Source organism: Monodelphis domestica, chromosome 8, assembly GCF_027887165.1.
Source record: "Monodelphis domestica isolate mMonDom1 chromosome 8, mMonDom1.pri, whole genome shotgun sequence".
In the NCBI taxonomy this organism is placed as follows: Eukaryota; Metazoa; Chordata; class Mammalia; order Didelphimorphia; family Didelphidae; genus Monodelphis; species Monodelphis domestica.
Window position 1 is genome coordinate 16,922,236 of NC_077234.1, and position 22,953 is coordinate 16,945,188.

Consider the following 22,953-nt stretch of genomic DNA (forward strand, 5'->3'; position numbering starts at 1 on the left):
CTGGTGGGTAGACAACAGCCCTTGGTTTCCAGTTCTTGCCACCACCAAGAGGCGCCACAAACATTTCTATCCCCACTGGACCTTTCTCTCTGCCCTCCTTTATGGGTAAACCCAAAAGTGGCTGCACCCACTCAAAGGATATGCAGAGTTGAGTAACTTTTGGAGGTAAATTGTTTTCCAGCAGGTCACAGCCCTACCCGAAGTGGACTGACATCCCTCTTTTCCTGTAGACCCTCAAAGACCGATCATTTCCATTTTGGGTTAACTTTACCAGTCTGTTAGATGTGAGATAGAACCTAAGTTACTTTACATTTCTATTTCTCTACTAGTGATCTGGAGCATTTTTTTCCAAGTTTTCAAGAGCTGTCCAGCAGTCTGTGAACTCAGGTTTCCCCTCTGGTTAGGTGGGAAGGTGAAGGCAAATAAGAAGTGGAAGACAGCTTGGGTGTTTCAGACTTATTGCACAGGCATGGCAAGAAGCTCCTTTGCTTGGCACAGTCATCTTTATTTTTATACCTAGTGATTACATTTTTTCTTGGTACACAGTCTCATTTTTCAACATACATAATTTCTTGCAGATAATTGGATATGTCCCACATTAGCTTTTAACAAATAGTTTAATGACACAGGCAGGGTAACCAGGGGTCAGTTCCCACTGACCTGTGGGATGACCAGCTAAGAGAATCATTGTTGCTTTTAATTGGCTTTCATAATCAATCAGAATTACTTAAGATATAAGTAACAAAAACATTTGCTGCTAGGTACAGGATTAAAGAGTAAATTTAATAAAAGCCAGAATTAGGTATTTTCCAATGTCCAAGTTACATTTTTCTATGTTTCATTCAAGCATCTAGTGACGTTGCTCTGGCTATTGTAAACACAACAAATCAATGAAGTATGTCCTATCAGTCTGGGCTTGAAAGGTGAGTGATGTTCCTGACATGCCTGGCTTGTAATGGCTGTTGGGAATCTAAGTGTGATTCTGCTAACTAAAAGAAAAGAGGAGGGTAGTGGGTACATAAAAAATTCTTTAGGTTTTAATTCTGTGAATAAGATCTTTGGGGTGGAACTTTGGGGTGGTATTCTGGGGGGATTAAAAATGGGACATATGTATTAATCCTGCGAGTATTTGCTCTCATATTATTTCTCCTGAAACTGGGGAGAGAACAACAATCATACCAATTCCAATAGTAAGGAAAGTTAATGGGAAAAGTCACATGAAAAAAAAGGAGGGGCTGAGTGGGTGTCTCATCTTTCCGGAGGGTCGCTTTGCAACCCTGGTTTCCACGTGCGACCATGTCAGGCAGCCCCCAGCATCTTCCCCTTTTCTGTTTTTTAGCTAGAGTGACTTCAGTTCGATTTGAACTTGATGAATGGTAGAATCTAGATATTGGATGATGACTGGAAAACAAAAAATAAGAAAAAATAAGACAAGAGCAAATCCACAAGTAATAAGTGTGTGAATAAAATCATTGTGGGAGATAAAGGATGAAATATTATCATAGAAGGAGTTTGCAATGGATGAGGCTGAACAGAGGGAAGAGCTGTAATGACTAATATCCATAATTTATTTATATAATGTTTTAAGATCAACAGAAAACTCGGAATGGTTCCAAATACCAAAAATGTGTTGTTGTGTGTTCTCCCAAGGAACATCTGATTGATTGTAAGGGAGGGGAGAAACACAGATCCACTTAAAGTCAGCATGATATTTTGATTTGAATCTTACTTTGGTATTTTGTAACTGATTTCCAACATAAAGAATGGCTTCTTCCAGGACATTTATACAAGCTTCTAACCCTTTGTCTATGTGTTCCTGGGTTAAAAGAGCAAGGGAGACATTTTTTGAAAGATTATCTATATGTCGTGCAGTGTAGACTTCCTGGACAGGAGCAGTCGTCGAAGTGCGGTGATACCCAGGATAAGGGATGCAATGAAGCACTTAGGGCAACTTAAATTATGGGAAATTAATTGTAGAGCATAAATGCCTGGATCATCATACCAGTCAGTAGTCATATTAACGGGAAACATAATAAAGGGTGGTTGTTTGACTGGTAGCAGAAATGGAGGGATTAAGATAATTTGTCAAGATATATCCTGAACAAGAAATTCTAAAAGTCATGGGGGAAGTACGTTGTAAGGAAGAAAAGCCCTTGTTTATTTGGATAAGCTAGGCATAAGGGGACCTAACACAAGCTTGAATGGGTCTGAAATCTTTCTTGCCACTGGGGAGCAGTAATACAGAAGGGTGGAGAGAGGCAATGAGTTTCCATAAAGAAAAGTGAGTAATGGGAGATGAGAGATTTTCAAAAAAGATCAAAGAGGGTGAAAGCCAACCAGGCTCATACCAGTGAGAAATTGTCTCAGTGGGGAAAATCTGATGAATTTTAGTCCAATTAAAATTGGAAATGCCAGTTGCAAGTTTTTGAAATCCTCTCAAGTTATAATCTGGACTAAAAACCGACCAGTCACAAACAAAAAATGAACCATCAATAATGGGAGAGTGGACACCCTTCTTGGGGAATCCACATTCTCTCAAAGGAGGGAATCCATATCTATCATCCACTTGACGCCCAAGTTTATCAGAGATGTGTTTACATTCAGGAATGTATTCAGGGAATAAGGAGGGGATAACATACGAAGTAATTGCCCAAGTTTTGTACCGTCCTTTCCAGGGGAGTCAGCAAGGCATGAATGAACATCTGCCAACAAGCAGCCTGGAGTGGGAAGAGGGCCGATGGTGCAACATAAAGGCGGCAGGTGGGACAAACCAGAGCAAGTCGAGGTAAAGAAGGACTTACGCAACATGTAGGTATTTGTAGACCACCAAAGAAATCAGAATCATTGGGGTACACCTGAACATCTCTGGGAGGTGCAGGGAAATAAGCCCCCTGAGCAGTGGCGGAAACTGACATTACCTGACGGGCCCAGCCACAAAACCCCCATCTGGGCTCGGCTCTGTGTTCTGGCGACTTACTACATCACCAGCTTGCTGGGAGAGACCTTTCAGCTGCCCCCACGTCGGGGCCAGGAGTACAAGTTGAGGCAGCCAGGCGTCGCTGACGGATCGGGGCAGGGCGTGAGAATGAAGAGAGTCGGTCCACCGGATCGGTCGAGTTGTCAACAGGATCGGGAGGCGGCGGAGTTGTAGAGGATGAAGAAGCACTACTGGGGGGTGGAGGGGGGCAGGGATGCTTTTGCTGCTTGGATGAATCGGTCAGGAATCCAAATTGTTGAGTCAGTCCTGTGGAAAAACACAAGCAGAACCTCGTCCCGATGTTAACGGCGGATCGGGGCCTTTCCAGACACAGACAGAACATCTTCCCATTGTACGAGAGGTTGGGAATAGCATTTTCAGGTTTCTGGTGTCTGTCCACGGGTGACAGAGCGCCACTGTTACGATTCAAATGATTAATGACAAACATGAGTCAGAATGTGGCGAGGAGAGAAATGTGAAAAATCACCATCCTGCAACTTAGAAATTTGTGTTTTTAGTGCTTGTCCTTGTGGATTATAAGGAATTTCTGTGGAATGAGAAATCTGAAAAGTGGCACAAAATTTTGCAAAAGCCTGAGAAGTATATGCAGGCCCATCGTCTGTCTTTAATGCCTTATGCATTCCTAAATAAGAGAAACATGAAAATAAATGTTGAGAGACATCCTGAAACCTTCTCCTGTATGGGCTGTTGCTAAGATGACATGAGAAAGTGTCAACAGAGACATGCCCATAAGACAGACAACCAAAGGAGGGGACGTGTCATGTCCATCTGCCAAAGGTGACTGGGTCCAAGGCCCGGAGGATAACACCAAAGTTAGGAGAAGGAAAACGTAAAAGGAACCCTGGTGATAGTGTGTATATAAAGAATTATAGACAATAGTTCTGGCAGCCTCTCTGGCAGTAATACGAAACTGCTGCCGAAGTGAGGAGGCATTTGGATGAAGCGTTTTACGACTGGCTTCGGCGTATTGTAGTGCCTTGAAGACTCCACAGGTCAGGGAATCGGCAAGTCGATCGCCTTCATGAATTGGGCCTGGTAATGATGAATGGGCCCAACATAGCCAGTATGAAATGGAGTTTCACGGGCTTGAATTTACTTCTGGAGCTCTAAATAGAAGTGGGAAAGTAGAACTCTTAGAAGAAGGCAAGCTCACTGTTTTGATGTGGGGAAAGTTTAACCACATACTGAGAATCAGAGTACAGATTAAAAGGCACATTAGCCATTTTCTGAAAAGCAAAGGTGACTGAAATTATTTCTGTGTGTTGAGCTGAGGTTTCCATTGCTTCCTGGATGAAAGGTTCATTATTGACTGTTACAGCTTTTCCATTAGAGGATCCATCTGTAAAAACAATTGCAGCGGGTGGAGAGAGTAGGCTTGGGGATGACCAGGTAGGAAAAATAAGTGCCTGTCTTTTTAAGAACTACAGGAGGGAGTGAGAGGGGGTGTGGTAAAGAATTTCTCCAGAGTAGCTTGCTACAGCAATTTGCCAATCAGTTGAATGATAGTAGAAATCATTTATTTATGTTGCATTTAAAGGTGTAATAATTGAGGATGGTCTGCACCAAAAAGTTCTCTGCTTCGCCTTTGGTCTTTCAAAATTAAATCAGCAATTAGCATGACATGTGAGGAAATAACTTTCCAAGTAGAACTGTGCAAGTGAAGCCATTCAAGCGGGGCATTCTGCCACAAGCATCCAGTTGGACAATATGCAATGGACAGTGTTATTAATGACCAAAGCAGACTATAATCTAGGCGTGAGAGCTGTTGATTATTAACAGGCTGATTCACTAAAGCCAAGGCTTGAGTTCCCTCTTCTGTGAGAGTCTGGGGGGTGGGGGTGAGGGGGGTGGGGGTAGGTGGGGGAAGGATTTCCCTTTAAGATTTCAAATAGAGGCTTAAGATCTGCAGTAGTAATTTTCAAAAAATTTTCAAAAAAAATCCAATTGATATCCCCCAATAAGTTTTGAAAATCATTTAAGTTTTAAGATAGTCTATCATCAGCTGCAAATTATGGTGGGATATATGATTTGCATTTCCAATAGTACATTCTAAATATTGAATAGGAAGTTCAGTTTGAATTTTATTAGGTGCAACTTGTAACCCATATTTTGACAAAGCCTAAACAGTGCTGGACCGACTGGTAGAGTCCTGGGGTCCTCCTCCCATTTATTATAAACAAAATTGCGAGAACTCCATGACTCTGGAGCTGCTGGCTCCATAGACTTCTCATTTCATGATTTGAACCTGAACCTGCTCATGATGGACCATTCCAATTCCTATTAATTATCCTGACAGCTATTAAAATTGGGGAGAGGGAATCATGGATTCATTGTAGCCATTTAAAATGAGTACCTTCTGTTGATAATGAATAATTACTTGTACTGATTGTATTTGATCATTGATTATAAGACTTCTCTAATGATGGATCTGTACTATTTTGTTGAACTTTATTTGTGCCATACAGTATTTGATTTTTCTCTCATTTTTTGCATGTGAAGTACATCATCAGTATTGAAAAGATTTTCTTTTAACTACTTTTGAATTTTGCCGTAGAAAAAGCTAGATGTCCATTTACCTAGCATACAAAAAAAAAGCTTTAGACTATGGAAACCTATCATTTATTGATAAATATTATGAGACTGTGGTTAATGTTTATGTCTGATTCTAGGAAATGGGATAAAAAAGGAGCACAGACTTTATCTATGTAGTCCATAGAAGCACAGATTATACCTGAATAGTGCCCCCCCCCCAAAAAAACAAACCAAAAACCCAGCACATAAGTCAAAAAAAGAAACCAAAATCCAGGTGGGATTAATGAACTTCTATGCCAACATGAAAGGACTTGAACCTAAGACTCGAGGTTGCGGCACTTGACACATGTTAAGACTTAGGACTCCTTGAACCACACATCTTTTAAAATACTTTCAATTAAAGTACATAACAATTGGCTGTTTTGGCTCCCCTATCCCTGAGAATTGAGGAAAGATCAGACCAGGGAATGACACTTCCTTCTTGCACAAAAATCTAGTCCTTTTTTCTCTCTTATAGTATGGCAACTTCCTATAGCTCTAGCTTATAATGGTTAAATACTATATTACTGAATTTTTTTCCCTACAGATTTATAGGAAAGAAATTTACTTTAATTGGACCTTAATACAAGGGTCTATTATGAATTTATTGTCTTATTCAGAAACTCTCTATATATAATTTTTGATACTTTGATTCTGAAATTTTTATTTCTCCCAAAGTTTAATTTTTCTTTTTATATTTTTGGTTTTTCTTTTAATAATTGACTCAGACACTGCATAACTCAACCACTTTTAAGTTGATCCGGGTATTTGTGAACACCCTCTTAAGGGAGGATTGTATTGTATTTTTATAAAAAAAAAAATCCAAGATTTAAAATTTTGTTTGAGAAAAATTTCAGGAAAAGAAGTTTGCTAACTCCTTGAATCCAGAGAATGAACTATTTGAAGAAAGATGCCTGCAGAAACCTACACTGTGTCAAGAAGATCCAAAATGAACTTTTGGGTGTAATTGATTGAACTGAGGGGGATTGAACATTTATTGTAAATGTACACTTTTATGTGAAAGGGGTTTGCCCACTAATTGGCTTTTTATCAATGTGTCTAGCAAAACACCGGTTTTGCTTTCTCTCGGTTCTATTTCCCTCTTATCTCCAACTATTATAATTTCTGCTCAAAAGGTGCAATATTGTATACACCTATAGTTAGAAAATTTTTAGGGATACAAGATGATTATGTTAAATGATCAATGGGGAGACTAGTCTCCCCAATGATCATTGGGGGTGATTGTGAAAATTAAATTTAACTCTCTCCTGATTGTGAAGATTAAATTGTGACTCCTGCCTCTTTTTAGATTTTAATCACCAAAAGTGTAAACACCCTACTTAAAAGTTGAGTATGGAGATCTGCCCATTTTTAGATCTTTTCACCAAAAATGTAGATATCCTACTTAATCATTTAGTGAGAGGTCTGTGACCCACATGTGCAATAGTGGATGCTGAATCAGAATCGGCTGACTGCCTCCAAGGCAGTCCTAAAGCAGGGCTTCAACTGTGATTGGTAGATGTAGAATTAGGGAAAGGCAGAAGATTTGATGCAAGAGAAAGTGTTTTTAAAAGGGAGTGACAACTTAACTGAGTGAGGGCTACTGGCAGTTCTACTTGGAGTAGAGGCTGAAAGATGTGCTGCCTGGACCTGAGACCCTGTTTCTGGTGAGGCTGTTCTAAAATCTCTTCATTTGAACCAACATGTGGTGAGTGAAAAAGCTGACTCAACTGCTGGATTTTTCTGAAGACTTCCCCAGGTCCTCAGCTTTGCCGAGGTCTAAGGACTAACTCTCTCTGCCTAGGGCCGGGAGTAAATTACTTAGTGCTTAAGCTAGATATCTTACCCTATCTTCTCTCTGATTTTGTTACTTCACTCTTTCTACATTTTGCAAATAAATTAATATATTATATTATAAATGAATATATTTTGCAAATAAATAAATCTCTTTGGAATAAATTAATTCCTGGTGACCACACTCTTAAATAATCCAATCCAAACCCTTTTAAAAATAGCTGCTTGTATTTGTACCAGAAGCAAAGGCATAAAAGCTACTTACTAGCTTTAAACCATATGGTATAGACAGAGATGAGTAAAATTTCATTTTTCTAAAAATCCAAAAATTCTTAAGAGAATTCAGAAAACTTTTTTGTTCACAATAAAACATTAATTGCATCATGTGTAGCTGTTAATTTATCTTGCTTCTTGTGTGAAGTTAATATAAACTGTACCCCTCTCTCATTTTAAAAAAGGAAAGTTAGGAAATAGCCCTGTCCCTTGATTAGGCCCATGTGTACTGCAGGAGAATGAAGAGGCCTTGCTTACCTCTTGGTCCCCGTCCCTGTAACTCTTGGCTTGCGGCAGACTGGCCTTTGACCCCACTGAGGTGAAGTCTGTCCAACCAGGGAGCCCCAGAAGGAGTGACACCACTGGGAATATGAGGGAGCTGAGGAAGCAACAGGGTCTTTTTTTGTCTTTCTAGCTCTGGGCACTTGGTCTGAGGCCCCTTTGGCTTTTCCTGGTACGGCCTCTCTTGCCTAGAAGCTGGAGAGATGAGCTGCAAACTCAGATTAGCTAAACGCAGCAATGCAACTAGGTGCTTTTCTTTCTATCTAACTCCAGCTCTTACTATTTAATCAATAATTATAAATTAATATACAGTCTCCAGAGAATTTTAATCCTAACACTTTTCATAAGCAGGCCACAAACAGAAATAATTACATTTCATATTTTAAAAAACAAACATACTTGACTAGATGAATAAATAAAATCAGCCCTTCCCCTACATCATCTGTGACTGAAAGGGCCATTCCTCTTAAAGAACTGTCTGAAAGGTAAATGACCTCCAGAAATCAAAAATTAAGTGATTTGCCAGGGCTCCCAAGGCAAGATCTGAACCAAGTCTTTCTGTTACAGAACTTTCTCTTGTGAATACAGCAGAGCTTGCATCCCATAAGGTGAAAGGAAGGCCTGGGGCTAGGAGAGTGGCCGTCTCCCTCCAAAGATTCCAAATTTGTAAAAGATGATCCAATTTTTAAATAAATAAAAGTTGAGCTCAAATGCAATTGCACAGTGTTATCCATTAACAATTTCAGGTTTTGGTTTTGGTTGGTTTTTTTTAAATAAGACCACAATTCCTGTACAACCTGAAATTTGGTGATTTATTATACAGTATTTTTCATCTCCATGAAAGCTCATAAAAAGCATATTCACTACAATCTGTTGAAACTCTGAACTAAAGGGTATAAAAGTCATCTTTTTTTAACCATCTAAATTCCATTAGGCTTTTCTTACAAATTCTAAAACTGATTGTCTTGGGCTCGTCAATATTTCTCAAAAAACATATTTAACTTCACAGGTTTCTCATGTATTTTCCAGAACCTCCAGAAATCTTTACATACTTCACTTTCTTTTACCAGCTTTCAAACCAGCAAGAAACTCTTTGATCTTCATCACAAAAAAGGAATTACTTACATTTTCTTTGTATTTTTCATAACGACGCTTTAACATTTGATAATAAGTTGATGTCTTGAGTACTGTATCCAAGCTTACACCTTTCTTAACAGACTGTCCGTCTTCACACCATATTTCTCTCCATGAACCTTTAAATTTCTTTACATATGTCACTATCTCAGATTGTTCTTTCCAAAGTCCTTCTCCTTTTTTCATAGCTTTCAGCTCAGCTTTTAGGAGATTTTTGTGAACTGTCCAGAATATTTTAGATTCATGGTCTAGCTCCTTGATGAGAACAGTTCGGCCGAGCCCTCTTCTCAAAATCTCTTCGTTCAAACACACATTAAAAAATCTGCCCTTGAATAAAAGAGAATACATTCTTATCATATGCTAGAAGACATGCCACTCCCAGGCTGCAAATGTACAAACACCTGCTTCATCCCAAGTAGGGTCCATCCACTGACAGAGCCAAGGAGCTGTCCAAGGGCCTGAGCCAGCCCTGGAGTTTGCTCTTTGCTCCCAAGGAAGCCCTGAGGCTCCCCCCTCCCATAGGCTTCTGCCCCAGTATTTTTGTTGATTGTGCCAATCTTTTTGGTCCAACTGCCTGGTTTCAGGCGTAAGGTAGACAGACTAAAATCAGCAAACTAGAAAGAGCGTCAGCAGGGAGGTGGGAGGGCAGCGAGCAGCAGGACAATGAGCAAAACAAGAGACAAAAGCTAAGGCCATCATGGGTGGTCATCACAGTGGCCTGAGGTGACCGAGGAGAATAAATCAACATCATCTAGAATGGAGATAGAAAAAGAGATCTAAAAAGACTTTTCAAATACTTCCACATAAAGCCTGTAGAAAAGCAAGCTGAAATCCTGCACAGGGCACCCATTCTTTGCCAAAGGACTTGGGAGAGTGGGAGTGGGATACAGTGGCGCCCTTACCCAAGAGCACTTCCCAACACCTACCCACGGGAATGTTCTCCTTTTAGAGACGAGAGCACGGGGCCTGAATGGCCTGTCCAAGCTCTGGAGCTAGGCTAGAGGCTAGGTCCTCGCTTCTCCTCGAACGAGCTCTCGGATGCTTGATAAATCCTGTCATTGAGGGTGGCCCAGGGGATGGGAGCCAGGCCTGGAGGTGGGAGGTCCTGGATTCCAACATGACCGCAGACACTCCTGGGTGCAGGGCTGATTCTAAGCCTCATCATTATGGCCCAACATTGGGTCCTTGGCTTTGAGGCTCAGCCCTGCAGCCTGTGAGCTGGGTGAGCAGGGACAAAGTGCAGTTTCTCCCTTCTCCTCTGAGCGGGAGGATCCTATGGTGCTGGGGGCTGTGGAAGATGCCTTCCTGAGGCAGAAGAAGCTCTTCCAGGCCTCCCCTCAGAACTAGCCTGGATCTGCCAGCACCTTCCATCTTGGGAAAGGATCCACAGGATGCCCGCAGAAGGGGGGCCTCAGGACCGTCTGCTCCCGGAGAGGGAAGAGCAAGGGTGCGAGTGGCCAGATTCAGGAAAGACAAGAGAAGCTGGGGAGATCCAAGACAGGACCATTGCAGGCACAGGCTCACCAGCAAGGGGGCATGCTGTGATGTGGCCCTCAGCTTGGTGTCTGGGAGACAGATTCAAATCCTGCCTGACACTTCTGGGCTATGGGGCCTGGCCAAATCACAGCACCTCTGGGTGCCTTAAGTTTCCCCAATGGTAAAACAGGGATCATCCCACCTTCTCCCTCCCAGAATTCCTCTGAGGATCAAATGAGAATGCATGTAAAGTGCTTCAGCCAGGAGCTGGCCCACAGTCCTGTCCTAGGCATCCTCTGCTTACTAGATGCTTCTAGCTCTCGGCCAGGGATAGGCCCAAGCCTAGCCACTGCCCTTTTTAATTACCCTGAAAGAACTCATTGATTCCGATGGGCTCAGTGAGAACGGCTCAACGGCGACTGACGAACAGCTTGAATGTTCCACCAGAACTCGCAAAACGTCAAAACAAACAAGCCTGAGTCGCCCGGCTCGTGAAGGCCCAGATCCACCCCAATGGAAGGCACGTCTGTGGCAATGAACGGTAGAACTGCAGAACCACAGAAGACACGAGGGGGCCACGGGATGAGCATTTTTGTTAAGTCCTGCATGAAAAACCTGCTGTGGCAAGGGAAGAGCCATAAGGGGCAGCCCTTAGACCAAGACATCTTCCCTTTGAATGGGCTGTCTGGGGTCTCTGGGGTAGCCTGGTCCCTCTGGGCTGAAAGTCTGCTGGGCCCTTTCAAGGCTGCTCATTCCCTCCACCCCCGGGTGTCCACCTGCCCCATAGCTCTCCCCTGTGGCTCCAAGAAGCTAGAGTGCGGACAGTGGCCACCTTCTGGCCACCATCCCAGTAGACGGGCGAAGCCAGATGGAGGGGGGCCGAGAGGCCCCCAACCCCCTGGTGAGTCAGGGGGTGTCTACTCCAAGCAGGAGAAGACTTCCCAGTGGAACAGGAGGGAAGAGCACAATTTGTCCCAACGGCCATGAAGCAGGCTGTGGAGTGCTTGGAATTTGGTCAGCCGTGGAAGAGGCCCAGGTTGTCCACTGCATCCAGGGCCATGGTTGGGCATCCTGACTTTTGTCCCACATCCAGCTTTTGATGACTTTGGAAGAGAGTGCAGCTCTGCCTCACTGAAATCCACTTTATACTCCCTTCAAAGCACGAGCAGTGACAAAGCTGCTCTCCCCACGTATGAAGAAGGACAACGACCGGCCCCGCCGACCCTCCAAATCGTCTCTTTCCTGCCAAGTCAGTCACAGCATCTCCAAACTCCATCCTTTAAAAAGATGGAAATCAGGCACGAGGGGGAGGAGAGTCTGCCCTTGAATGTTGGCAGAGGCCACAGCGGGGGCCGAGGCACACGTGGGGTGCTTGGGGGACATCTCCTGCCAGTCCCGATGGGCAGAGGCCAAATCCTCGAGTACGTTTACACGGATGCTGTCTTTCTCTTTCTCTGTCTTTTCAATGACATGTCATGCAGGAGTCAATTCTAATTTTCATGGGCTTGATTTTCTGGAATTTAAGAGTCATAGATCTAGCCATAAGAAAGCAGAACAGTGGGAGCAGCTGGGTGGCTCAGTGGATTGAGTTAGGCCTGGAGATGGGAGATCCTGAGTTCAAATCTGTCCTCAGACACTTCCTAGCTGTGTGACCCTGGGCAAGTCACTTAACCCCCCATTGCCTAGCCCTTATCACTTTTCTGCTTTGGAACCAATGCATAGTATTGATTCGAAGGCGGAAGGTGAGGGTTTAAAAAGAAAGAAAGCAGAGCGGTGCTTACTACAGAGGACTGACAGATGTCTCCAGGGAACCAACAGGAGGCCGACGGGCAGATGACCATAAAACTGATGGGCTGTGTTTGAGGTTCCCACCATCTGGCCACTTAAGAGGAGGCACCAATATCACAGCAATCAGCTCCAAAACATCCCTTAAACTGGAACCTGCCCCCCAAAAGATTCAAGAAATCTGGTGAAATCACAATCAATGGTTTTCCTCTGTTCTTCCCAGAACTGCATCAGAATCAGGGGGAAAAGGTCCTAGCAGCAAAGCCAGGGCACACAGGGCAGGTCACCCCCCAGAATGCTCAGCAACATGTTCGTGCGGCCTGTGAGGCTTGAGACGCCGAGAGCAGGGGTCACCCCGAGCAAGCCAGGGGTGAGGGTGGTGGGCGGGTGTCATCTTCGAAGTGCTCAAGAACAGCTTCAATCCGGCAGGGCTCAGAGCCAGGGGCCTCTGTCCTGACAAGATGGGGACAGCCCTGCACATCCAGCCCTCTGAACCTCAAAGGCCCCAGCACAGTGCCTGACACACAGTAGACATGAATAAGTGTTGACTGACTGAGTGACGTATCTAGGGCAGCCTAAGCCCAGAAGGCAAGAGGTCAGTGCGGGGACCCTGGGCAAGACTAAGCAGGGCTAAAGGTGACACCCTAAAGCAGAGCAGGGTAGGAAGCCTGGCCTTGGAATGACCCAATTCTGAACTAAAGCTGCACATGAGTACGACAGACGGAGTGAGAAAGTAAGAGAAAGGGACAGAATAAGGGGAATCAATGAGCCTAAAAGGAGAGGCCGTCTAAAAAACAAGGCATAGGGGGCAGCTGGGTAGCTCAGTGGATTGAGAGCCAGTCCTAGAGACTAGAACCTAGAGGTTCTAGGTTCAAATCTAGCCTCAGACACTTCCCAGCTGTGTGACCCTGGGCGAGTCACTTGACCCCCATTGCTTACCCTGACCACTCTTCTGCCTTGGAGCCAATACATGGTTATTGACTCCAAGACGGAAGGTAAGGGTTAAAAAAAAAAAACAAGGCAGAAACATTGCCAAATGCAGAGGGGTTGTCTATGTGAAAGGAGCAGAGGAGATGGAGAGAGAGGGGACAAAGTGACCCCCTGCTCCTGGCTTTCATCCGACATGGCTCCAAGGACGACCCTTGCAAAGACTTCCTCTTGTTCCTAAAGCCATTCGGTGCCTTAAGGCCTACGTACAAAGAGCTACGTTTTGGTTTGGGTTCCCCAGCTCTCCCATTCCAGAACATCAGCGCCAATGATGACATCCACGGTATTATAAATGAGTGAGTACCCCAAACTGGGGCTACAGATGAACAACTTAAGCCCCCCAGTTACTTTTTAAAGCAGTACTTACTTTCTCCACTAAAAGGAGGCAAAGAAGGGCTGAATTCTCCTTCGCCAGCAGCTGGAACCACAGTTTTTGAGAAGGTTTTAATTCCTTTTGCAGCCACCCCCAACCAGCCTCAGTGAGCTCCACTCCAGCTATCTTTACCAGCAAAACCCCATATGGCTGCTCTAGACAGGTGAAAAGAGACATGCTTTTAGCTGTATAAACATAATGCAAAATCATCATTTCCAAATTTGTTTTTCAAAGTCACAAGGTAACATTTATTTTCAAACGACTCCAACTCCTACCTACACCTATTTCTTCACCTTCAATTTTCCTTAGGAAATGGAAAGGGTCGTGACAGGGATTAAAATGCCAAAGAAACACCACCTGCCAGTGATTTATGGCACACAGTTCAAGAGTTTACAAACCTCCACACACACCAAGTATTTTGTCAACTGATTACACAGTTGTTAACAAAAATTCTTAAGCCAGTCTTTCGTTTTGAGTAATTACAGATGTGGACAAAAGTTCTCACCACTGCTAAGTGGCATTTGAGTTTGCTGAATTCCACAAGGATTTAATGCTAAAGGGAACAAAATCTAGACAACCCAAGAACAAAAAGAAACTCTAGAACCTATGACTTGATGTGTTCTTGACTAACATTTAGCTTAGGGATTAGCAACTTCCTAAATCACTCCCCGGGAGGCAATAACTCAACTAGTATTAGGAACTGCAAATACAACCCCCCAAAAAACAAAATAACCTCCACAAAACCCGACTGGTGACCAATGGGGGAATCATTTCAGAATCAGATGTCTGTGTACAGTCAACTCATTAAGTCAATATCTAAGGACACAAATCAACACCAAATTACATGAAATGACAAACTAAGGAGGACACTGTGGCTAAGCACAATTCCCCAAACATCTGTACTTAGGTAGTTACTGATGCTCTGGAATGGGAAAGGAATAAAGGAAAAGATCATTTCCTACAGAAACTTAATTGATAGACACTGTTGTCAAAGAGACCAAAAGCACCTAGAAACTGCTTTGGTCAGCCCATGTGGGAAAGGTTCTGTCCCAAATCCCACACTGATCTGGAAAACAGAAGCTTGAGCCCAAATCATCAACAGACCTTTTCCAGTTTCCTTTAGGCCCTCTCAGGGCCCCCAGGCTTCCTCCCCAATCCTTCATCTTTCTCCTGAAATCTTTCCCCTCACTCCTTCAAGGCCTAGCCTGGACAGCACCATCTCTACAAAGCCTTCTCAGAATCTCTAAGGTGAAAACCAAGTCAACAAGCTCACCATATTAAGTGAAAAGATGTTGTTCCATTGTGTCTGACTATTTTCTTGGCAAAGTTGCTGAGTTACTAAAATGATGTTTCTCCTTTCTTTCTCCAGTGTGTCCCCATTTTACAAGAAACTAAGGCAAAAAGGGGGTAACTTGTCCAGAGTCTCACAGCTAGCAAGAATCTGAGTCCAGGATGGAATTCGATCTTCCTGACTCCAGGTCCAAGACTCTAATCACTGTGCCTCTTAGCGGCCCCTTTGTTGGTGTTCAGTTGGGTCTGAATTTTCCTGACCTCATTTTAGGATTTTCTTAAGATACTTGAGTGGTGGGGGCAGCTGGGTAGCTCAGTGAATTGAGAGCCAGCCCTAGAGATGGGAGGTCCTAGGTTTAAATCTGGCCTCAGACACTTCCCAGCTGTGTGACCCTGGGCAAGTCACTTGACCCCCATTGCCTACCCTTACCACTCTTCTGCCTTGGAGCCAATACACAGTATTGACTCCAAGACAGAAGGTAAGGGTTTAAAAAAAAAAAAAGATACTTGAGTGGTTTACCATTTCCTTCTCCAGCTCACTTTACCCAGCAGGAAACTGAGGCAAATAGGGTTAAGTGACTTACTCAGAATCACACAACTAGTGTCTGAGGCCAGATTTGAACTCATGAAGAGAAGTCTTCTTGATTCTAAGCTTAATGCTCTATCTACAATGGTGTCATCTAGCTGTCTGGTAAATGATATCTATTCCCTCAAATTTCATCAGTCCTCACTCAAACTCACCTCCATCACTCTCCCTTAGACCAGTTATTTGGGATTTTTCCTGATTAGACTAAGTTTTTTTGAAAGCATTCTACATATTCCAGGACTGTGTCTTATACTCATCTTACTATTATTAAATAACAAACACCCTTTCTAATACTCTCTTCTATCAGTATAAAGTATGGCTGAAAAGTAATTTGATTTTTAAAAAAAACAAATACACTAGAATTTGTAGATTAAAATGAATGCTGACTCCTTCAAAGCAATCACTCTGGAAATGATGCATTTCTTAAAAACAATGCTGGCCTTCAGGATAAGGAGTAGTTTCTTATGCTCAGGTCAGAATTGTACTGCTTTTGGACAAAACCTGTTCGAAGGCATAAAGGGCAAAAAGTAGACAAAATCATTTCATGAAAAATGACTTGGAGAGGTTAGAACAGAAATCAGAATTCGTTTCTTAAAGTGTTAAGAGCCCCATTCTAGAGTGTTTTTCTTTCAAAAAGTCACTAAACTATATATATACCCTTTTGAACATGTTGGGGAACATTTTCCCCCTTTCAGGGACAATTTTTTGAAGTCACAAGTCCTTTGGAATCAAGCCTAGTAAATAAAGTGATTAAGCTTACAGGAGATGCTGTTTTAAAGCTAAAATAACGTATGAAGGGATGAGATGTGTATGTCCCGATATAGGTAAACAGCAACTGGATGGCTTTTCAGTCATCCTTATGGCCTACTATGAGGTATATGTTATTGAAAGCAGCTTTCCTGCCTGTTCCCTCTCACTTTAATGGTCTTCTCCCATTAAAAGGTCATCCTCTTAAGTGTTAGGAACTTTCTTTCTGCTAATGCTTTATTCTCTTAGCAGGGTACCTGACATATGATGAGTCAATAAGCATTCCCCAAAGCCTTACTACATGCCAGACACTGTGCTAAACTGGAGATGCAAACAATGGCAAAAAAGAGGCTCTGCCCTCAAGGAGGTGAGAAGAAACCTGAGTTTGCGGAAAGACTTGTTTTGAACATTTAGGAAGATCAATGTGCCTGCCAAGTAGAAGATAGAATGGAGTGGATGGAGACTTGGGGCAGGAAGACCAACTAGCAGCTGCTACAATAATCCAGGCTTGGAGTGATATAGAGCTCAATAAATGCTTTCTCTCTTCTGTCACTGATCCAATGGGCATAAGATAAGGAGTCATTTTAAACATTTTCTTATTGTTAAGTAAAATCATATGTTTTTTCCTATTTTACCAAAAACAGAGTACTAGGGCATTTCGAATGTTATTTATTTGTTCTCATTATTTCCTCTACCTTTACTTACTTCTCCATCTTGAAATCAGAGGGACGGTAATGGGAGTATGTTCCACCTTCAGTCCATTTTCAGTGATCCGGCGTAATCGTCCTTGTAATTTCACGTTATTTTTTATAAATTCCTCTGGAATATCTGAAGAACTTATAAATTTGTTTGTCTGTTGATTTGCAGGAAGAAAAATATAACACAAAAATTCTTGCCAAAACAATGTTTTCATGTTCTTGTCATTAAAACAAGAATTTATTGAATCATACTGCTAGCAAAATAACTTAAAACAACATAATCCTCACTCTGCTATTTCTTATCCAACTTGTAATTTGTAGCTTCAAAATACCCTGAAATAGTGTTTCTAATTAAGGAAAGGAAGGGTGAAAGGGAAGGCAAAGTAAGAGGACCCTGGGAAGGGTTGGTCCAAAAAGGAAGACAATATAAGAAAGGGTGGAGGATTAGCACCAAGCATGGAGTCAATCAGTTGTGGTTAGATTAATACCGCATCTCCAGGACCACGTATACAGGAGGTTTCTTAGATAAGGATGAGGAAAGGCCTAGCAGGAGACATAAAGAATCTTTGTTTTTATAAAATGCCATATAGCAGCAGTAGAAGCAAGATCTGCTACCTGAGCCCTTTAGAGGCATATTTAAGTTTCAAGGCATAAAAGTAGTCTGTGCAAAAACTAATTTGGAGCAAGAAATAGCTTTATAGGGAAAGCCACTAAAAATAATTGTGACGATCAAATGAATCTCAAGATATGTTAAGTTTAAAAAAAATGCTAAAAGATTAACTTCCCTGAGTAATTCATGAAACAAAAACAAAACCATAATAGTTAACTAGGAAAAAGAAAACAAAATTTCCCTCTACTTGAAAATTCTGGGTTAACATTTTTAAAAAGTATATCCAAATATGAACCTGCTTTTCAGTTCATTTTTTTCTTCCAGCCTTATTAAAGATGGGGAAATCATTCCCTTGCTTGTTCACTTGACTTTTTCTGTTATAGCAGTCATTAGGCTGATGATTTTTTAAAAATTTAACCTGAATTCATGACATTTAAACAATAGAATTCTGGATTACAAAGCAAAAAACGACTAAAGAGAAAAGTCATGTATTACTTTATGGATGAAGGAAGGGAATAAAATAAGAGCTTTTTGCTTTACAACAGTCAAGAAAGGGAAACAAAAATTCAGGTGAGGATCAACTACTCAGTCACACAATGGACTGACAGGAGTAAAACAGTTCATTGATTTCTGCATTTCTTAAGAAGTATTCTCAAAATAAGTTTCAATTCAAGAAATACTTTTTAAAAAATGGTCCCAAGAGCAATAAACTATCCGAGGCCATGGGGGGGGGGGGGGGGGGCAAAAGTTAATTTCTCCTGAGCCACAGAACCCAGGGAAAGTCGCGGAGGAAGGGGAAATGCCAATTTTTAATGACGACACTCGGTTATGCTCAATCCCATGACCACCGGGGAAGGCTGGGAGCTCAGCTGTGGGGGGCCTCCCCAAGGTGAGCGTTTGCATGGACTAAGTGCGACGGCCCACGTGAACTCACCAGCTTAATACTTTTCGCGAGTAAGATGAGACCCACCACCGCCATTCCGGTGCTGATGTTCTGGAAGAAGCAGACACAAACCGTTAGTTCCCGGAATGACGGTGCCCAACCTCACTAGGAACCCCTGCCCAGGCTCGGTCTAAGCCATGTGCTGATCTCCTCCATCTTGGATTCATTTATTTACCCCCTTCCCTCCCGCCTCAGAGGCAGTACTGGGTATTGGTACCAAGGCAGAAGGGCGCTAAAGAATGGGCAATGGGGTTAAGTGACCTGCCCAGGATCACCCAGCCGGATCGTAGCTGAGATCATTTGAAACCAGAACCACCTGGCTGAGGCTCTCAACCTCGTGTCCAGTGAGGGCCCCGCCCTCCGTCCCGCCCTCGCGGGTACCCGAATAAGGCACAGGTTTTCGTCCGCCCACTGCGACAGGCGCGCCACCACGTTGAAATCGAACTCGGCCCCGTCATCGTCGCGGTCGGAGAGCTGCCCTTCCTGCCGGGAGGATGGCGGGCTCGGAACTTTGGGGGGGCGGTTCAAGAGCTCCGACATCTCCGGGAAGCTGACGTTGTTTGGGGAGCCCGGCATCTGCTGCGTCCTGGGGACCCGGGGAATCAAGCGGATCAACTGATGGCCAGGTTGATCTGGAGGCGGTGTCTGTGCCCGCTCCAGCGTCTGCTCCTGCGAACACCTGGAGCAAGGATCCTCCATCTTGAAGGGGGCGGGGTTGGCTCCCGACCTGTATTTATTATAGTCGGCCGGGCGAGGCGGATCTGCGCCTACGCCTCTGCGGCTACTGCTGTTGTTGTTTCTGCCTGTATGGGGATGCCGACAAGGGCCGCCGGAGTCGGGCCGCGCCTCGAGCCCATAGCTAACCTCGCCTCCGACGTCTGGCCATACTTCGCGATGCCCCTCCCCTCCTGAGCGTGCGCGCACGCCCCTCGGTCATAGGGCACCGATGCTCAAACCTTGTTATGTAGCTCCGCCCCCAAGCACTGAGCATGCGGCTTCGAAGACCCACGTGTGAGGAGGACGGCGACGTCTCCAGGCGGCTGTTCCTTTTTTCTGATTACCGGGAGCCCTTTTCTCTATTTCTCATCCCCGCCCCTTAACCTTCACCCTGCTCCATGGGGGGGATGGATAATGAGGGGACCTCGGGGGTGTTTCAGTACACCCTCCCCGCTCTTGCTTTCGGTTCATCTCTCGTTTCATCTCCGTGGACCCAGCGTTTCATGCCCTTTCCTGGCTGGTCGGTAGATGGCGCTGAATGTGTGCTGATTGCCTTAACTAAGGCGTGTCTTGTCGCGGGAACTTGGTTGGAGGGCCAGGGAGGTACTTATCAACGGGAAGACAAGGAGTCTTATTAGGGATACCTTGTCAGGGATTTGGTTCAGAAGGGAAGGACATGACAGGTGGTTTCAAGCCATAGGCAGCCAGACCCGAGTTCTCACTTGTGTTAGTGCTTATGCCTTACCTACCCCCCAATATATATAGATATAAAATTGCATTGACGTTGACCATACTTTGTAATTGAAAGATGAGGAAAATTAACGTTGGATTGTATTATTTATAGCCGATGTCTCTTGGTGAATCCATTTTCTCAAACTCCACTTCTGAAGGTTATAATCGAGTGAGGTAATTGTTCCCAACCCCCAAGGTATCTGCCTGGGAAGAGACCCTGGTTTTTGTTTACCCCACAAACAGGAGCCGGCTTGACCTAAGCTCCTTTCCCACCAATGACTAGTGTCCTTGCCTATCCAAATGGAAGATTGGTTTAAAAAAGAGAACAGGCCAGTAAAATCCTGACTGAAATGGCTTATATTAATTATGCAAAAGCAAATTAATACAACTCTGAGGTACCACCTCACATCTATCATCAGCCTGGCTAATGTGACCAAAAAGGAAAAATGATAAATATTGATGGGGATGTAGAAAAATTAGGACATTGATAAACGCTGAAGAGCAATTTGGAACCATTCCTACCTCTGCAGACCATTTGACCCAGTAATACCACTACTAGATCTGTATCTCAAAAAGATCAAAGATAGGGGTTAAGTACTTGTAAAAAATATTTATAGCTCTTTTTGTGGTAGCAAAGAACTGAAAACTGAAGGGATGTCCATCAATTGAGGAATAGCTGAAAAAGTTGCAGTGTATGATTTAATGGACTACTATTGCACAACTAAAAATAAGATGATCACAAAAAAAATCATAGCCTTTTATGAAGTGATACAAAGTGAAGTGAGCAGAAGCAGAACATTGTACACAGTAACAGCAATAAAGTTCAATGCTCAATGTGAAGGACAACTATTATCAGCAACTTGGAGATCCAAGACAATTCCAGGGAACTTGACCAAAAAAAAAATTAAAGACTATCCACTGCTTTTAAAGGAACAGATTTGCCATTCATTTTATTTCCTCCATGAATTTTTCTCTAAGCAGTATCTTCTTTCACAACATGATAAACACAGAAGTCTGTGAAGTAAATACTGGCTGAGGATTAATACTTAAGGTAGCTGGAAGATTATAATAAACTGCTTAACTGCTCCTGAGCTTGCCTCTAGGCCCATATGCAGTAGAGTGCAGAAGAACAGGCAAAAGATTGCTAAGCCACTGTCAGTGATTTAAAACAAAAAAATCAAAAACCTCCTACTTTCTGTCTTCGAATCCAAGGCATAAGAGTGGTAAGGGCTAGGCAATGAGGGTTAAGTGACTAGCCCAGGGTCACACAGCTAGGAAGAGTCTATTTAAATTCAAACCCAGGTCCTCCTATATCCAAGCCTGGCTCTCAATCCACTGACCCACCTAGCTGTTCCTGACGGTGATTTTAAAAAATCAGAGAGCAAGAAAAGTGTGCCAGAACTAAAAGACAGAAAAATGGCTTCATTTTGTTTTTGAAAGGAAGCAAAAAATTCTGAAAACTGGGCCCAACTTTACTTGATTCAGTAACTGCAGGTGCTGGAGATCCAGAAAATAAAAAGTTCTCTTCATCAAAGTCCTTGGCACTCCTTGATTGTTCAACATCAGAAAAAGATGTTATCAGCAGAAATTATATTAAAGAGGCATTACTATCTCCTTTACTTTAAAATCCATTGGGCCTTTCTTTCAGTCCCTCAGACTCTCAACCTTGACACTCCTCGACTCTTCATTCTCCTTTGCCATCATATCCTATATCCTATCTGTACTTTGAGAACTTTTTAAGTCTACCTTTTGTTCTGCCAAGTTAAATTACTTTTAAAAATCAAATATACACAACAGAATCATACATTCTCATCTATCAGCCAGTTAAGATTTTAAAGTCGAAAAAAACAAAACACCAAACCCTTTCCCATTCCTTGCTTACGAGGGATATCCTCAATGCATATGGAGGTGGATATTTCAATGATCTGACTTTCACAATGTGAGTTCTTCCTCCAGTAGGCCAGACAATAAGCCTTCCATGCCTTCTCACACCATGCATACTATTAGTTGTCACTGCTGATGCCATCTTGGTCACCTTTTTTTAAAAAATGTTGCCATCTGGAATATTTTTTTCATTTCTCTAGAATCTTATTTATTTTGAAAAACCTTGAGGTCCCTTTCAGGAAATTAAAGTAATTCTATCTTCATTTTACCCCCTTAGTTTTAATAGATTTGGGCAGTTTTTGTCTATTTCTCAAAATGTAGCAACGTGTTTTACTACCCTTAATCATGGTTTTCAAGGAATGAAGTGATCCTTAAATGATCTCTCTTTGACCAATTTTAGAGATCAGTTGGTTTTTCAATCAGATATTTTCATTTTCTTCAATCTTTTGCTTTTCTAATGCTCTTTTCTGTCTTTAGGAGTCAGTCATTACCATTCCACAAACATTTCAATTGAGAACTGTGTGCCTTATTGGCCCTGTGATTTTTTGTTTGCACCACTGTAGTTTTCAGAGCCTTTTGTTGGACATTCTTTTGGCAATAAGCATTATCATTATCCAAATACAAGGAAAAGCTGTTATGGAAGTAAAATGATGAAAATGATTCTTCCTTAAAAACCTATGAGTTTTAAAATCTTAACTCAAGCTTTTCTCTGCAACTGAGAAAAACTGGCAATTTATAGAAAGGTGGCCTATTCATAAAATGGTTGATTTCTTCTGAATTGTGATACTATTTCTGCTCTACTTACATCTGGGAAACTCTTAAATAGCAATTTCCTTTCACTATCTGAACTTCATGTTAAAAAGATATTCTAGTCACCTTTAACTGAACCTTTAGAAAACAGCTGAAAACCATTTGGTTCCAGTTTACTTTTCTAGACTAATTTCACACTGTCCTCACCCTCTGTTTTTGTCATTACATGGAATGCACTTTCTCCTCATTCCCGCCACTTAATTTCCTTTAAGGCTCATTCCTCTGAATTGCCAGTGGGGTCTTCTGCCCAAAATTATCTTGTA

General features: G+C 42.8%; 1 protein-coding gene across 7 annotated transcripts; it reads right to left on the reverse strand.

Annotated features, from left to right (window-relative positions):
- Positions 1–441: 441 nt before the first annotated feature.
- On the reverse strand, positions 442–19,533 carry C8H3orf33 (chromosome 8 C3orf33 homolog). 7 transcript variants are annotated; one of them, XR_008914019.1, is made up of 7 exons: positions 18,929–19,508; positions 18,539–18,598; positions 17,002–17,149; positions 13,668–13,828; positions 9,044–9,379; positions 2,919–3,244; positions 482–1,401 (listed from the first exon to the last, which is right to left on the reverse strand). XR_008914019.1 is itself a non-coding variant. In XM_007502335.3 (6 exons), the coding sequence occupies exons 1-6, from the start codon at positions 19,244–19,246 to the stop codon at positions 3,239–3,241; spliced, it is 1,077 nt and encodes a 358-aa protein (XP_007502397.1). In that variant the 5' UTR covers positions 19,247–19,508; the 3' UTR covers positions 442–3,238. The 7 variants fall into 7 exon arrangements, 6 of the variants coding, with proteins under 6 accessions (XP_007502397.1, XP_056663471.1, XP_007502396.1 ...); XM_007502335.3 differs by having other exon boundaries at positions 442–3,244; positions 17,002–17,132; positions 18,864–19,508; XM_056807493.1 differs by having other exon boundaries at positions 482–3,244; positions 18,929–19,533.
- Between the last annotated feature and the right edge of the window lie 3,420 nt (positions 19,534–22,953).